Consider the following 18706-nt stretch of genomic DNA (forward strand, 5'->3'; position numbering starts at 1 on the left):
TTGTTTATGACATTGAATTTTTTATATATACAAAACATCATTTTGAAATCCCCAATAGCAAAACAGGACTGAAATTTGGGAGTGAGATTGGAGCTAAATATATAGCTCTGTGAGTCATCTTATAATAAAATTCCTGGGAAATGATATTGTCATAAAGAGAGAATATAGGAGAAAAGAAGTCCCAGGACAGAACGATGGGCTACCCTCCAAGAAGCTCAGTTTCCTTGTCAGTAAAATGAAAGGGTTAGGTTAGATCGTTTCCAAGGTTCCTTCCAATTCTGACATCTATGATTCTGATGGCTGGTTCTTGCCAACAACACATCTCAACATCATATTGACCCTGACTCAATCAGAAAGTACTCTTTATGATCTTATTCAACATTATTTAAATGAGCAATCTTATAATAAAACCTTTTCCACTGGGTTAGTTCATTCAAGTGAAATAAATATCCCTCTAAGATCTTAATTATAATACTTGTCGGAATATGGAATCTTACCCTCAGAACTTCTCCTAGTAAGGACCATCAAAATTCACTTGCATCTTCCCCCCTCATTGATGACTTTATTTTAAACTTATCAAACAATACTGTAGAAACAATATTTAAATCTCTAAAATGCTGCAACTTAGTTTTTGTTGTCAAAGCTCATTTAACAAGCAGTTTGAAATTTTCAGTATTCTATATAGAAACTGATACTAAATTTAAAAAAAAAAACCTTCATGTGGTTTATAAAATACTAGTTTAGGTAAAAGATTGCAAAAACAGAGATCTTTAATAAAAGAACTGGCTATACAAGAGTACAGTCCCTTTCATAATATTTCTTTTTACTTCATATAAGAATTATCAGTTATGCTGTAGAATATAATTGTTACAGCACTAAAAAGCATCTATTTAGAAAAGAGGCAGAGAAAGGAAAAGGGAATGTATATAAGGCAATATTTCTTTTGGACACAATAAGCATAATAGTGTTTTAAGAAGATGAAAAAAATTATACAAGGCTAGCTTGGTTTTCCCTGAATAAAACAAAGGGCTAATCCTGAGCTTTTTGGGGTAGATCTAATCATCAGTGCCTGGTCATTATATTGGTAATATCTTGGATAGCCATCTTGGTACTCTCAAATTATTCATCTGGAAATTTTGCCTGATAATCACTATCACTGATTTCAGACCCACTTGTTCCCATTTCTTAGCTTCCATTATGTATTAGATTCTGTTGGTGCAGCAAAATATTTAAGATCATATACTTGTCCCCCAAGACTCATTCCTTTCTGGGAATCGACTTTGTAGTTACCCATTTGTAGTGAAAACGGTTGAGCTGTCCATTGGTCCTAATGTTAGCTTCTAATCATAGATGTCTCTTCCAATACCTTGTGCTAACTTTCCAGCCAGTCTGGTTCCTTTGTTAGTATCCATCTCCAGATCAAATGTTGTCACATCAAAAAGTTTGTCCAAGTTTGTCCAGAGAGAATCATAAAGATACTCCCTAGTCCCAAAGGCAGTCATTCCTACCTGGCCATCAGGTCTGTTGGTTTCCTTCTGGGAGTCAATTACATTTTCTTCATTTCTTGGCTCTTCATCAAAAGACCTTGCTTGGTTTTCTGCATGTTTGATGCTATCCTCAATTGTCGTATGGAATCCTTTTGTTTTAGCCAGATCTGCTAAAGCTAACAGTGTAGACCGAACTCGAGTCATGTTTTCATTATCATAAAGATCATTTTCTTCAAAGACATCAAGCGGCTTCACACCATAAACTTGAACGGCTTTAATAAAGTTACTGATATTCTCCAACTGAGGCCAGTGTAATAGAGATACATTGACTGTCTTCACTGAACCTGGCTCTAGCTTATTTATAAGTTCACAGAGGATGATGCCGTTTTTTAAACTCCACTGAAAGTTTGTCCCAATACTAAAGCCTGTAACTTCTTCTATCCATTTGCGAAGGTCTTCCTCTGCCTGATGGTCGTATTTGGAGGCATACTTGTTCTTGACCGCTGGGAGTCCATACTTAAGACCCTGGTCGAAATGGGTCATGGCGGTTCACAGTTCGAGCCCGATCTCGCGCGTTAGAGTCCAAGCACGGTTCGGTCTCCCTCACTGGATCCCCAATGGCAGAGCTTGGGATGCTCCGCGAGGCGTCCTGAGAGATAGCGCTAGCAGCAGATGCTCTCCGTCTGCGGGCAGACGAGGTTGCGGCGGCGAGGATCCTGGTCAGCTCCCTGGGCGGAACTCTGTTATTCTTAACATGAGGTGTTCACAGAGTTCATATTTTGAGTCTTTTAAGAAGGAGGTCATCTTTACATCTGCCCTGAGTTTTTTTTTTTTTTTAAGCTAAAATCTTCTCGTTTTATCATATGTCACAGAACCTTGGGCACAAAATTCAAGAGCTTCTAATTAATGGTTTAAAAAAAAATTTCAAAGCTCTTTTCTAAATAAAGTACTGACACTACCCAACAGCAGTCCAGATAATCCCGCTGTACTGACAAGAAATCAGATAGTGCAACAAATAGTGTAGAAAAGTCTGGACTAGCCCTTACACTTATTCATTATGTGACTAGCTTCACAACGAGATTTTCCCTAGATAAAACAAGGGATGAATACTGAGCTATTTTATGCAAATCTAATAATCAGTGTCCTCATCACTACATCTGTAATCTCCTGGAGCATCTTGGTACCGCCATGATATTCATCTGCAAATTCTGCCTGGTAATCATTATCACTGATTTCAGACCCATTTGTTCTTGTTTCTTGACTCCCATTGCGTATTACAGGTTCTGTTGGTGCAGCGAAACCTTTAGAATCATACATATCTATCTCCCAACCCATAGACATTCATTCCTTTCTGGAATTGGGAAAAGCTGAGAGGTGAGCTTCATTTGTCAAAGGAGAATGAAAAAAAGATATCGATAATACAACCTCTCCCATGGGATTTCTGACAGGAAAGCACTTTCTATCATAATTAAAAGTAAGTTTGAGTCATTGTTATCAACCACATAACACTGGCTACAATTCTGTTAACAGAAGCAACAACAAAAAAAAAAAAATCTGGAAAAGCAGAAGAGAGAACAAAAATCACATAATGGTTTGAATTACAGAATTTGAGTGTGAAGGAACTTTAACAGTCATCAAGTCTAAACCATAAATGAAATTCAGGAGTCCCCACTTTTAAGATACTCAAAATGTTATATAGTTTCTGCTTGAAGACTGCAAAAAAAAAAAAAAAAAAATGGGAGCCTCTAACTGTAGGCCATCCCTCTATCCTTTAGTCCTAAGTATTAGTAGGGGCAATTAGATAACAGAGTTTAGAATAGTGGACTTGGAATTAGGAATACTCTTTTTCCTGAGTTCAAATCTGGTCTCAGACACTTTGTAGCTGAGTAATCCTGGGTAAGTCACTTAACCCTGTTTGCCTCAGTTTTCTCATCTGTAAAAGAAGCTAGAGAAAGAAATGAGAAAACATCCCACTATCTTTGCCAAGAAAACCACAAAATGGGGTCACAGAGATTTTGCTAAACAACAACAAAAGCATTAAGGACATTTTTCCTGACTTCAAATTTAAATTTCCCTCTTTGCAACTTACACTAGTTACTTCTGATTCTGCCTTCTGGAACCAAACAAAAGGAGTCTAAACTCTACTTTCCATGAAAGCTCTTCAAATACTTCAAAAAAGATTTCATGTACTTTCTGTGTCTTTCCTTCTCCAAGCTAAATATGTTCAATTAATTTAATTCAAAGTCCTCCATTTTTCAACTGACTGGAATTCTTTGGACTTCTTTATCATATCCACTCCCCACACCTCAGCCAGGTAACACCTCTCCTACCCCCTTTTCCCTTCTTTCAAGCTTCCTTGTATGTTCTTTTTCCCAATTAGATTGTAAACTTCTTGAGAACAGGAGCTATCTTTTCTTTATTTGTATTTCAACACTGAGCTCAGTGCTCAGCATATGTTGTTGTTTTGTCATTTCAATCATGTCTGACTCTTCATAACCCCATTTAGTATTTTCTTGGCAAAGATACTGGAGTGCTTCCAGTATCTCCATTTTACAGATGAAAAACTGGAGCAAACAGGTTTAAGTGACTTGCCCAGGGTCACATAACTAGTGTCTGAAGATAGATTTGAATTCAGCAAGTTTTTCTAACTCCAAGCCCAGAATTCTATCCACTGCACCACCTAGCTGCCTTGCCTGTCACATAGTTGATGCTCAATAAATGTTTCTGAGTGACTGATTTACATGGACTCAAGGCCCTTCACCATTCTGGTTGCCTTCCTCTGAATTCTAGTTTTTTTTATTGACCTTCTTAAACTAGAGCAATAAGAACCAAACATAAAGCTCCAAATGAAAACTGACAAAGGCAGGATGCAGTGGTACCCCCACCTCCCTATTCCTGCTGCTCAGAATATTGCTGAAGATTGAGTTGGCTTTGTCAGCTGCTCCATCACACTGCTGACACATACTGAGTTTTCAGTCCACTTAAGCCCCTAGATTCTTCTCAGAAATGATTTGTTTTTAAACAAATTTTTTTTTCCTTTCTTATTAAAAGAGTGAACAGAAATAGTTTTTCAAAGAAACTGTAATAATTGAAGTTCATGACTCTGGCTACATCCTGATTCTGTGTTCTAGTTTGCATTTCTGAAGTTTTCTGAATTTTGCTGATAGTTCTACTTTGGAACAAAATGATCAAATAGCTGAATCAATCCTTTCTTGAAGTTTTATTTTGGAGAAGTGAGCATTTGGAGAAGTGATTCATATAGATATAGAATAACATGTAATATAGTAATATTACATTATTAATAAAAATACATTAATATATTATTAGAATTTTATTTATAATGATTATATTAATATTGTATATATTACAGAAATATTATTTAATAAACATTAATTAATAAAAACATAATATGCATATTATACATGATAAAATATGCAAAATAGCTTACACAAATCTCATTTTAGCCTAACAACAACCTTGTAAGATATGGCAAATATGACAGATAAGAAGTTGGGACTTTGGAAAGACTAAGGAAAAAAGCCTAGTAATGATGCTATTAGATCTGTATCTCAAAAAGATCAAAGAGAAAAAGGACACTTATACAAAAATATTTATGGCATCTCTTTTAGTAATAGCAAAGATCTTGTAACTAAGGAGATATAAGAGGGTATCTATCAACTGGGGAATAAATAGCTGAACAAATTGTGGTGTATGAATGTAATGGGATATTATACTTTAAGAAATAATGGAAGGTATCATTTCAGAGAAACCTGGGCAGACTGAATTAATGTAGAGAGAACTAGAACTAGAAGAACACTCTATATAATGATAAGAACATTGTTTAAACAACTTTGAAAAACTTAAGAATGTTGGTCCATATAATAACCAGCCACAATTCCCAAGAAATGATGAAGCATAGTTACCCACTTCCTGACAATGGTGCTGGATCCAAGGCAAAGAATGATGCATATATATCTGAATATGGACAATGAGGGAATTTGTTCTGCTGGTCTAAGAATATTTGTTATTTCATTTTCTTCTCTTTCAAGTAAAGAAGTAGGGATGGGAAAGAGGGAAAAGGAATATTTATTTTTATTTTGTTTTTAAGAACTTTGTCAATGATCACAAAGCTTTTGAACATCACCAAAATTTGTTTTGTATGTTGCTGTTGTTGTTGGTAATGGTTTTAGTTTGTTCACTCCACATGCATCTATGATCATAAAACATAAATTATGTGTCTCTAGAGGTTTTTTTTTGTTGTTGTTGCCAACTCTTCCAGAAAATTTAGAGCTAAATTCAGTGTCCATCTCTAATAATTAGATCATATCATATACCTGGTAATAGCCATTCTGTCTGTTACTTACATCAGAGGTTCTTAACATTTTTAGGATTTCAATGGCATCTGGTGAAGCCTTCTCAGAATACTATTTTTAAATGCACAAAATAAAATTGATAAGATTACAAAAGAAACCAATTATACTGAAATATGTTATCAAGTATATTTTATTTGATATATAATATACAAATATGTTAGTTATTTTTTTAATTTACAGAACCCCAAAGTAAGAGCTTTATTCCCCTTCCCTCTTTTTTTTTTATCCCAAATTCTCCTAAATTTTGCATTTAGTTTTCAGCTAAATCAAATCCTTCCAAAAAATAGTCTAAATCATAAGCAATTAATCTTCTTTTAATTTAACCTTATTTTATCTCTTAATCTTCTATCTTTTCATATACAAAAACCAAGTCATGAGGGTAGACTAAAGGCAACCAGGGAGTGTTCCATATTCAAAAATCACCTTTGGTTGTCAGACTTTGCCCAGACATACAAATGGCTTAGTCTGACTTTTATGATCAATTTCTAGCTGTAAAAAGTTTATTCCAGTTTGGCTGCTAATCCAAGAATATGACTCTTCTTCCATGAAGCTTTCTTAGATTGGTCCCACTCCAAGGGATTGGTTCCTCCTTGAAACTTTCAGGCTCTTTTAGTTTCTTTTATGCACTTTATGCATTTTCTGACTTGCACTGTAGTCTTTTGCCCATATATATCAGGTCTTTACTAGATTGTAAATAGAGACTGTGTTGTTATTCATCTTTGTATATCCATCTCCTAGTTTAGCAGCACAATGTTTGTTGATTGAACTGTTGGTTAAATTTAACATATTTCCCTAACACCTATTTCCCCACTTAGTGTTACCTTCCAGTACTTTAAATATCTCCTAGACAAAGTCTCATTTGGCTCATTTTCCTGAACTCTTAAGTCTCTGCCTTGTGGCTACAGGAATCTGAATCCGCCAAAGAGAACACAATGTTCTTCTATTTGCAGCTGACCTCTCTCAGTCAACTATCCTCCTGATTAATGGTTCATCTCCATTGCAGGATTAATACAACTGTTTCTTAAAGGGGTCCATGTCCCCAGTCATTTTGGCTTTTTTTGTGCTACTCAAAAAAAAAAAAAAAAAAAAAACCTGGATTAAGGGGTTTCTTTGAGCACCATAAGGCTCAATATAGGATAGGATGCTGCTCTTTAGTCTTTCTCCTTGGGAACTCTCAATATATATGTATGTATGTGTATATATATATAAATTTTTTTTCCCAAAAAAAGACTCAAAATTGGCATCTCCCTCTCTGTGATAGCTGAGGCAGGAAACCAATTCCCCTCCACTAACTAAGATGTAGAAAGACTTGTGCCCTCCAAAGACTGCAACCCAGAAGTAATGGCTTCCTCTCTTTGGGGTCTGAGATATGGATATAGCATTTGTCCTGAATCCTATTCACCTATTTCCTCATCCCCTATGCAACTGTGGTTAGATTCCTAACCTTCTCCAACCATATAATAAAGGCATGGGGCTTTTAACACCACTGAATTTTCAATTCCTTTAAGAAAATCTTCCAATTGCAAAAACAAAAAAACAAAAACCACTTCTGTCCCTTCAAAAATACCATTAAAACATGGCTAATATGGAAATATATTTTGTATGATTTCAACTGTATAATAGTTAATATGCCTTCTCAATGAGCAGAAAATGGATCAGAGAGAGAAAAAATTTGGAATTCAAAAAGTTTTAAATGAGTGAAAGAGAGAAAGAAACACAAAAACAACTTTTAAAAGAAATATTTTAAAGATTAAAAAAGAACCTTTTTGAAATTAATTTGCATGGCATTTTATTCAGAGTTAAATATATCCTTAGATAGCCTATTCCACTGTGCAGTAACTAGGAATCTGTTGTGTAACTTAAAAAAAATAAGAGGGCGCTTTACTACAAATTATTCTGGGGGAGGGTAAATGGCTAAAATTTCTAGCTTTCCCAAGTGCTCAAAGAGATCTAACCGTTTTTCCTCTTTCTGAATGCTCCATTTTATTCAGTGTCTGCCATACTATTAATAACTTGTTTAACTATGGCCAAATCACTCCTACTCTCTGGGTCTTGATTCTCTATTCAGTAAAATGAGAGGGTCAGACAAGATCAAGGATTTTTATCCTTTTTTTATGTGTCATGGAAGTCTGGTAAAGTTTATGTATCCTTTCTCAGAATATTGTTTTAAAATGAAAAAAATAACCATACAGAGCTAAGAAAGGAAATTAATTATATTAAAATAGACTTATCAAACTGTTAAAAAAAAAAAAGAGAGACCCCAAATTAAGTTAACTAGATGATCCAGTTATGAGGGCCCTTCTAATCCCCTTGATATTATGTAATTTTAATAGGCAAAATAATTTCTACACTAACATGACTGATTTTATAGTTATTTTTTTCTTTCACTATATTCCGTGTCATTTATTTTGCATCCATGTGCAACATACCTGTTCCCTAGCTTATAACCTTGAATAAGAAATTAGGTTACTATCATCAGTAATGTTTCACTTGCTACAACAACTCTTCTGGGTAGAATATCATCTTCCACCTCCATGTTCATACTCCATGTGAAAGCAAAAATAATGGTGACAGGATGAGTAATAGAAGTCTCTGACCACCACCAATCATATCTGATCAGGGCTTTAATATGTCAACATTGCAGGAAAAGCTATACATCCTTATTATGACTGTTACTGTTAATAGCATATCTGAATATGAGCCATTAATAGCTCAAAAACTCATTCCACTTAACTATGGTACCTCTGGAACTCTTACATAACTCTCAGAATTTTTCCATTGGTTGTTTAAAAAAAAAAAACAGTAATAACAAAAATTTTAAACCAGTATTTCAAAGAAGCACACAAATCTCCCCAGTCCGGTTAGTCCATAATACCCCTCCCTCATTTATGCTCCTGCAAAAGGCAGAATCTCTCTCCACCCTTCTCTTTCTTTCTCTCTCTCTCCTCTTTCTTTTCTTTCTTCTATCTCTCATCTTCTCTCTTTTCTCTCTCCTCTCTCTCTCTTTTCTTCTCCTCTCTTCTCTCTCCTTTCTCTCATCTCTCTCTTCCCTCTCTTCTTTCTCCTTTTTCTATTCTCTTTCCTCTTTCTTCTCTCTTTTTTCTCTCTCCTCTTTACTCTCTTCTCTTTCCTCTTCATGCTCTTCCTTCTCTCTTCTCTCTTCTTTTCTCTCTCTCCTTTCTTTTTTCTCCTCTCTTTCTTCTATCCTCTTTTCTTTTTTCTCCCCTTCTCTCTTTTCTCTCTTCCCTTTCTTCTCTTCTCTCTTCTTTGTCTTCTCTCTCTCCTCTTCTCTCCTCTCTTTTCTCACTCCCCATTCTTCTCTCTTTCTTCTCTTTTCTCTGCTCTCTCTTTCCTCTCGCTTCTTTTTCTCTCTTGTCTGTGTCTCTCTCTCTGCTCTGTGTATGTATCTCTCTCCTATGTTCTTGTGTATATATATCCACATATATCATCATTCTCCATTACTTCACTTTAGGCAGTGTTGACTCTTTGTGCCATACAGGCTTATAAGAGTCACAGTCCCTACTTAGGAAGATTTGACTGGTATTTGGTATTTAGGGTTACAGTTATTTTGGTCTTTGGGTAAATGAAAATCATTATAGACTGCAGGGAAATATTTTGTATTTTGGCCTTGCCATCAAAAGTAATTTGGATTTGAACCCTGGACCTCATACTACTCTATGACTTTGGAAAAGTCACAATTTTTTGAGTATCAAATAGCATAAATATTATTGATTCTTATTTGGGTGAGCATCAGTTTTCTCACCTACATAAGCAGCAATAATATTTATACTACTTGGTGTCCACAGTTTTAAGAAAAGAAAGGAAGGAAATAATATTATTATTATGTTGCCAGACACCATGCTAAGTACTTAACAAATATTGTCTCATTTGACTTCAAAACAATCTGTGAGGAAGACGCTATTATTATCCCCATTTTGCAGTTGAGGAAATTGAGGCAAAGGGAATTTAACTGACTTGCCCAGGAACACACAGCTTTAAGTCACATTTGAACTCAGATTTTCTTGACTTGAGGTCCAGCATCCTCTCTACTACATCATCTAGCTTCTCTTTGTCAACATTTAATGTTATCTTGTGCCCTGTGATTATATTAGCATAAAGAACTTCTCCTGAATAAATTCCCCCAATGGATGCCGATCAGTAACTCATCTGTAAGTTATAGTATTGGTGTAACTTCTTAGTCCCTTGCCCATGGTCATACAGCCAATATATATTAGAATGTCCAGAATGACCACTATATCATGCTGTTATTTCTTTTATATATTTTAACTATATAGAAACATGAGTAATTTTGATCTAAAGCTCTTAGTAACATAAAGTAACTTTGTGTTCTAAGTACCTGGGGGTACTCTTCCTTTCAATTTCCTTAAATTTGAAGAAATAGAAATGTTTCCATCCCCTGAGGAAGGCTCATGAATTCCCAAAGACTCGATTCTTGCAGCAAATGCATGAAATCTAGAAAAACAGAAGCATATTTAATATTAAATCAAATTAAAACTAGCTTGTTCTTTTCATAGGAATATAAAGATGATTAAAAGGGTTTATTTACTATTTGCTACATAGGGTCTTTGCAAAACAGGCATTTGGTTGAAAGAAAGTCAAGTTTTGGATATACATCGAGTTTGGGGCACTCTTTTCCCAATAAAGGATGGTGGTCAGGAGCTCAGCTTTAACCTCAGAATTATTTCTCTCATACTAACAATATTTTGGGGAGAGATCAGGGCAGATAAGATATAATTCTGGCCTGACACTCTTTCTCTTAGGAGGGCAGATTGATCAACCTAAAGCACCAATTTCTTGCTTCCCTTCTTGGAGAGAATCATATTATCCCTTAAAGAAGAAGAGATAGATTGAATTCAAATCTGGCCTCAGACACTTAACACTTCCTAGCTGTATGACCCTGGGCAAGTCACTTAACCCCAACTGCCTCAGCAAAAAATAAAAATAAAAAGAAGAGACAAAGAATTATAGATATATCTATTCATGTTTCCTTATGAGCTACATCTATCTAAACAAACCCATGTGGGTATTTATAATATCCTTGGACACACACACACACACACACACACACACATATTTTAATCTAAGCTACTCATTCAAAAGCCAGAGAACTGAAACATGCACCAAACACCAAAAAACCAGACATCTTTCCCCTGACTTTCTTCAGTTGGGTATAACTGGAATCCTTTTCCAAATATAGCCTTTTATTCTGTTAAAAAAAAATTGTGCCTGATTAAGATCACTTTATTTCTCATAAACAATCTGCACTTGACTCTTTCCTTTGCTTTTCTTTGTGACCTCTTTAATTATATGAAGGCAAAGGATAACTCAGGGAGAAACATAGAACTCTTCCTTTCTCGTTATTTGGACTCCCAACTCTCTAATTCACTGCTAGAGAATTTTTTTCTCAAAATGGGAGTTTAGCCATTTGCATATTTCTTAAGCTCACTTCCAAATGGAGAATTACTACAAATCTGGGGATTTAAGTCTGCCTAACTTGAGTGATCCCTAGAGTTACAGATTTTTTTTGTCTATTTTTTCCTTTTATACCCAGCACATATACCACATATAATAAGTGATTCATAAATGTTTCTTTTTTGTGTGATCCAATTGGATTCTTGATTACTAAATCAGTCCTCAGTTCTTTGTCTACTATCTCATTGCTGCTAATTCAGAAAATATATGAAAAATCCCAGACATATGCTCACAAAAGTACACAGGTCATTACTCTTTCTTCAGATGAATGTTTCCTCCCTACCTGCCCTTGGTGGAAGTACTCAGTTCCTTTAAGAAATTGATGGTGTCTTCTCCTCGGGCATTGAAGGACACTGTATGGATTGGATGTGAGCTCTCAGTTGCTGACTGAAGGAGAAGTGGTTTGGAATTTTCAAGAACATCACCCACAACAAAATAGTAAATGGCTGCAATCTATAAAACAAGGACACCATCATTTATTTTACCTTCATGACACCCTATGGACACTTAATAAATTAATGGTCCTTGAACATGCCTTCCACTAAAAGATCAAAAAAAGGGGGAAAGGGCAGAATGATATGGGAGGACTCAATGTTTCTTTGGTCTAGTATCTTCAGGTTTATTGTGCTGTGATTTGGAAAGAAAAATCAACTGCATTAGATATTTATTCCCAGGGGCTACTGTCAAAGAAGAGCTGATGGAAAAAGAGTTATAAATTCAAGGAATACCTGGGCAGAAAAAGGTTGAGAATCTGGATTATAGCCTTCAGTTAAGCTCATTAATGTATTTTATAGTTCAATGGTAGGGTGTTCCCAAATGAAGACAAAGCATTGATGATAAGGAAGATTCTTCCTTCTTTACCAATGCAATATTGCAGTAAAAACATTATAATCCAGAATTCACAATTTATAATCCTTTATAGATTATTTCCTTTCAAGGAACCTGTCTACAAGGATGAATTTTATCTCTATCTCACTAACAAGGAAACAGAGACAGAGAAATAAAAAGCCAGGTTCAAGATTATACAGTGAATAAGGATACCTACTTCTCTGACTTCCATCCCTGTCTCTACCCAGGAGGCCTCTCTGCTATTTGAAAAAAATCACACCTCTAATGACAGTATATATAAAGGGTGCCCCCAAAGTCTTAAAACTGTTTTAAGATTAATAATTTATAATAGTACTATAACAAAAGAACACTTTATATAACTAAGTAATGCATGGTCATATTATTTGAAAGATATATATATTTAAAATCTGAGGCTTAAATTCATCTAATGATCTTTTCAAGACAACTTGATTTGTGAAGCCGATCTATCCAGAACAGGGATATAAGTAAGGCCATTAATAGGACCCAACTCAAATAGGGGCAGGAAAAAGGGGAAAGGCCTTATACCCTCACCAAAAGCACTTGCAACTCTTTTTTTCAATAAGTTCTACAGAGCTCTTTATAGTTCCCAACTCTGATGTCAGGGAAAAGGAAAAATATATCTGCAAGAAATTTCATTATGACCAAATGGGATTAAAAACAAGGATATAAAGATGATTTAAAATTTTGAAAATTCTTAGCACAATTAATCATAAAAACAACAGGCACAATAGAAATTACATGATTATTTTAATAGATGCAGAAACAGACCCCAAGAGGAGAGTTCAAATTTAAAAGAAAGGGGGAAAGGCAAAAAAAAAAAAAAAAAAAAAAAGCGCAAAAAGCAACAAAAGAAGAATCTGAGCATAGAAAGTTATTATGGTAACAGAGAAAACCAAGACAAACTCAGAAGAGGACAACATCAAAACATTTAAGAGCAAGACCTAAAAGAAAAATTATAAGTGCCTCAAACTTAGAAAGAAACTTGTGGAAGGGACAAAAAGGAGCTCTAAAAATAATATGAGAGATATAGAAGAAAAATGGGAAAAAGAAATGAGAATGATTCAAGAAAATTATGGAAAAAAAAGAATCAGTAGCTTCAAAAATGAAAATAATTACTTAGGAAGTAGAATTGTCCAAATGGAAAAGAAGATACAAAAATCCACTGAAGAAAATACCTCCTTTATAAGTATAATTGGCTAAATGAAAAAGGCAGCACAATGCTAACTCAGGAAGACAAGTCCTTAAAAGTTAGACTTGGACAATGGAAACTAATGACTGTGTAAACATCAAGAATCAATCAAACATATACAAAAAGTAGAATAAAACTTAAAATACCTTATTAGAAAAACAACTAATCTTGAAAAAGTGAAAAGGAGTGAAAATGTTAGAATCACTGAACTGAAAAAAAAAAACTGAAAGCCAAAATCAAAAAGCAGATCTAGATACCATCTTTCAAGAAATTATCAAAGAAAACTGTCCTGAGATTCTGGAACTTGAGAGCAAAATAAACACTGAAAGAATCTTCCATTCATATTAGGAAAAAGAACACAAAATAAAAATTCCAAGCAATATTGTAATCAAATTATAGAACCATCAGGTCAAACTGCAGAATACTATAGACTATAGACCTATAGAGTATAGATCTACTGTCAGGAAGAAATACTGTAAGTGGTCAGAAAGAAACAATTCAAATGCTGGAGAGCCACAATCAGGATTATACTGGACTTAGCAGCTACGATATTAAAGAATCAGAGATCATGGAACATGATATTCTGGAAGACAAATGAGCTAGGACTAAAACAGAAATCATCTACCTGATGAAATTAAGCTTAATACTTCAAAGAGAAAATAGTCTTCCAGTGAAATAGGAGGCTTTCAAGCTTTCATAAGAGGAAGATTGGATTGAACAAAAAAAATTCAATTTCCAATATTAAGACCCAAGAGAAGCCAAAAAGGGAAAGAGGGAAAACAAATATAAAAGGGATTCATTGGAGCTGAACTGGAATACATCCCTACACGGGAAGATTATACTTGTAATTTTAAAAAATTGTACCACTTACAGCTAGAAGGAATACACATAAGGTACAGGTATAAGGTAAATTTGAGGGAATGACATAAAAAATAATTAAGGAATAATAAAAAGGAGTTCACTGGAAAAAAGAAAGAAATAGACATAGAGATAAGTTATTTTACATGAAGAGGTATGAAAAACCTATTACAGTAGAGGGAAAGTGGGGAGAATAGGCAATGAACATTATTTGAACCTTACTCTCGTCCGTGTGGGCTCAAAAAGGAAGTAGTATACATAATCATTTCAAAACAGAAGTCTATTTTACCTGACAGGAAAGTAGGAGCTGAGGAGATTAAGAAAAGGGGGAGGAGTAAACTGATAGGAAAGAGGGCAGACTGCAGGAGAGGATTGTAGCAAAACATTATCGAGGAGGGAAAGGGTAAAATGAAAAAGGACAACAAAAAAGAAAATAAAATGGAAGGAAATATACACAGTCATCGTAACTGTGAATTTGAATGGGATGAACCCTCCTATTATATAGAAGTAGATAGCTGAGTGGATCAAAAAACAGAATCCAATATGTTGTTTATAAAAAATATTCCTGAAGCAGAAAGAGATACACAAAGTAAAGATTAAACATTGGAGCAGATCTGCTGAAGTTAAAAAGCAGGGATAGCAATCTTGATCTCAAGCAAAAACAAAAATAGACCTAAATAAAAGATTAAACTATATTGTGCTAAAAGACACAATGAAGGAATATCAATACTAAACATATATATACTAAATGGTATAACATCCAAATTTTTAAATAAGTTAAATGAATTACAGGTTCCTGACCCAATAAGAGATAGGAAGCATGACAAAATGTGTTGTTTTGATCATATTAAATTAAAAAGGCTTTGCACAAACAAAACTAATACAAAAAAGCTTAGAAACAATCTTTATAGCAAGTATCTCTGATAAGGCTGCATTTCTTAATTATATAAAACAGAGTCAAATTATAAAAATACAAACCATTCCCCTGTTAATAATCAAAGGCCATGAACAGGCAGTTTACAGATGAAGAAATCAAAACTATCTATAAGTATATGAAGAAGTGCTCTAAATAACTTTTAATTAGAGAAATACAAATTAAAACAACTCTGAGGTACTGCCTCAGATTGGCTAATATGACAAAAAGGGAAAATGATAAATGTTGGAGAGAATGTAGAAAAATTGGGACACTAATGCACTGTTATAATAAAGTCACGAACTTATCCAACCATTCTGGAAAGCAATTTTGAACTATGTCCAAAGGGCTATAAAATTGTGCAAACCCTTTGATCCAGCCATGCCATTACTAGGTACTAAAGAGATCATTAAAAATTAGGGGTTAAAGGACCTACCTTGCAAAAATATTTATAGCAGCCCTTTTCATGGGAGAAAAACACTGGAAACTAAGGAGATGCCCATTAGTGGGAAATGGCTGAATAAGCTGTGATATAATGGAATACTATTGTACAATGAGAAATAAAGAATAGGCAAATTTCAGAAAAACCTGAAAAGACTCATACATATTTATACAAAATGAAATGAGCAGAACCAGGAAAACAATGTACACAGTATTAGCAATATTGTGTGATAGTCAGTTATGAATGACTAAGTTCTTCTCAGCAATCTAATGATCCAACACAAGTACAAAAAAAACTCACAAAAGAAAAGGCACTCCACATCCACATAAAGAATTGATGGACTCTGAATGCAGATCAAAGCGTAATTTTTTCATTTATTTATTCTCCTTTGTATTTTTTCCTTTTGATCTGTTTTTTTTTCACAATTGTGATGATATAGAAATATGTTTTACTTAATAGCACATGTATAACCAATATGAAATTACCTATCATTTTAGGAAGAGGGGAAGGAGAGGAGGAAGGAAGAGAAAAAAAAAAAACTGGAATTTAAAATCTTTTTTAAATGATTGCTAGAATTTTTCTTGATATGGAATTGAGAAAAAAATCTATTTCTCTTAAAATCACATATTTAAAACCAAGATCTGTCAATTTTTTCAATGGAAAAACAATGGACTTAATTCAAACAGGGATAAATCAAGAATGTCCATTTCCCCAATATTATTCAACATCCTTTTAGACATTCTAGTTATAGCAATAAATCAGGAGAACAGAATTCAATAGATAATAATTAGCAAAGATACATTTTAAATTATCTTTAATTGGAGATCATAGACTCAGAGTCAGAAAAGACCTTAGAGGTTATCAAGTCCAATTTCCTTTATTTACATATGAGATTGAAGGTCACAGAATTAAAAGCAAGATCACATAAGTAGTATCTTAGCTGGAAACTACACTCAGATCTTCCTGACCAAGTCCACCACTCCATCCATTTAGCCATACAGATAAATTCTAAGAGAAACTTACTGAGATAATTAATGTAGTATAATGTAAAATAAAAATATAAAATATCTAGCATTTCCATGCATATTATTTTTTAAAAAAGAATTATATTAACAGATCTATTCAGAATAACTATAAAATGTAAAAACAAATCTAGGAATTAATCTAGCAATGCACATTTAATTTGTAAAATTACAACAAAAGACTTTTTTTTTACATAAAAGGAGAATTTAATAACTGGAGACATTTAATGTCCATGATTGATTTATGACATTACAAAAGATAATTTTACATAAATTAAGTTTCCAACAGTACTACAACAGTCAAATCACCAAAGAGATACTTGACAGATCTAAACAAAATAATGACAGAATTCATCTGAAAGAACAAAAGCCTAAAATTCTCAAGGAAAATAATTTTTAAAAGAAGGAATAAAAATAATCTAGCAGCACTCCAAATTTCAAACTATACTACTAATTCATTGCCATCAAAATTATTTGGTACCAATTACAAAATAAAAAATTATATATCATTGAAATAAAAAGAACTCAGAAACTAACCCAATAGTGCTGTGTTCAATATCCTAACTATCGAATAAGTACTGGGATAAGGATTCCATATTGGACAAAAATGTAAAAGAAAATTAGAGAACTCTCTGGTAGAAACCAGAAATTAGGTTGAGAACATCATATTACACAAATTCCAAAGGATATATTAACTATATAAAAAGTCATCATATCATCAAAAATATAAAAAGGAGAGGGTCTTACCTTTCATGACTATGGATAAGGAAAGGATTTTTATCCAAGAAAAGAACAGAAATAATAAAAGATTAAATGAATAGTTTCAATGAAATAAAATTGAAAAAGCTTTTCCTCAATGAAAATAAATGAAATTAAAATGATAGCAATGTATATATGCATTAGGAGACAAGGATAAGCTGGAAAGGCAGATTCAAAGTTCCATAAAAAGCCCAGCAGAAAAACAAAAACCTCTGTTTTTCTGATTTTCTGCTTTGCTGACTTTCCATGATTCCATTTGAGGTTTTCTTGGCAAAGATACTAGAGTTATTTGCCATTTCTTTCTTTAGTTCATTTTATAATTCTAAATTTATAATTTTAGCAATAGTTAAAGGCATTCATCATTTTTGATTCATTGTTTCCTGTCCCTTTAACCCAGTACATAGTACCAATTAAGTAAAAGATAGAAACAATGTATACTATAATATTCACATCAGTAATCTTTGTGACAGCAAATAACTGGAAACAAAAGTATGGACAAAACTAACCAGGAAGTGGTAGTAAAGTTAAGATATGTGAATAGGTGGGATATTGTTGCTCACTAAAAATAACGAATCTGAGAAACAGAAGATTTATATAAAATGATGCAAATCAAAATATATAGAACCAAGAAAACAAAATACACAATGTGTTCAAGAACATAAATAAAAAGATCACTAAAATAAAATAAAATTCTGAATAAGGATAAAAGTAATTTAGGTCCCCCAAAAAGATATAACACTCCCTTCACAGCAAAGGCTGGCAAACAATAAAGAATGTTGTATACATTGTCAGCAGCAAGTCAGAAGACAATTCCTGAAGGCAATCAGCAGAGCAGATATAAGACCTGATGGCCCTTTGGGAGTAATGGCAAAAATGTTGATGTAAGACCCAGAGCTCCACTACCTTACCAAAAGATCATATTTGATTCTTTGCTCATTCAACTGATTAAGGATCATGGACCTCACCAATGACTTTTGGAAATGAGGTTACAACAGAATTCTTATAGTTCTTACTATGTGCTAAATACTTTAAAAATATTATCTCATTTGATAATGAATCAAGACTATGGGTTACCTGTGAGAACTGGGCAATGGGGAGAGGGTTCTCTAATATCTACAATTATGGAACGGATTTGGGCTAGAGTACCGAATTTTGCCTCAAGAAAACCCCACCCCTGATATTTACTACCTATATGATTTTAATCAAATAACTTAATCTGAGTCTGGGAGATGGGAAGGAAAGTGGGGTTGATCATTCCTATAATACCAACTTTAGAGGGTTATTGTAAAATTTAAATGAA

General features: G+C 33.8%; 1 protein-coding gene across 4 annotated transcripts in view; it reads right to left on the reverse strand.

Moving 5' to 3' along the window:
• The window catches only part of VWA3B (von Willebrand factor A domain containing 3B), a 230197-nt gene that overhangs the window by 177352 nt on the left and 34139 nt on the right, over positions 1-18706 (reverse strand). For 3 of the 4 annotated variants that reach the window (XM_051984663.1, XM_051984661.1, XM_051984662.1), the window contains exons 7-8: positions 11637-11806; positions 10218-10333 (exon numbers count right to left, since the gene is read on the reverse strand). In XM_051984663.1, the coding sequence (XP_051840623.1) occupies positions 10218-10333; positions 11637-11806 (286 nt within the window). Of the gene's footprint in view, positions 1-1366; positions 2032-10217; positions 10334-11636; positions 11807-18706 lie in introns of those variants that run through there. The other variant, XM_051984664.1, reaches the window with a different exon arrangement.

The sequence above is a fragment of the Antechinus flavipes genome, chromosome 3, assembly GCF_016432865.1.
Source record: "Antechinus flavipes isolate AdamAnt ecotype Samford, QLD, Australia chromosome 3, AdamAnt_v2, whole genome shotgun sequence".
NCBI lineage: Eukaryota > Metazoa > Chordata > Mammalia > Dasyuromorphia > Dasyuridae > Antechinus > Antechinus flavipes.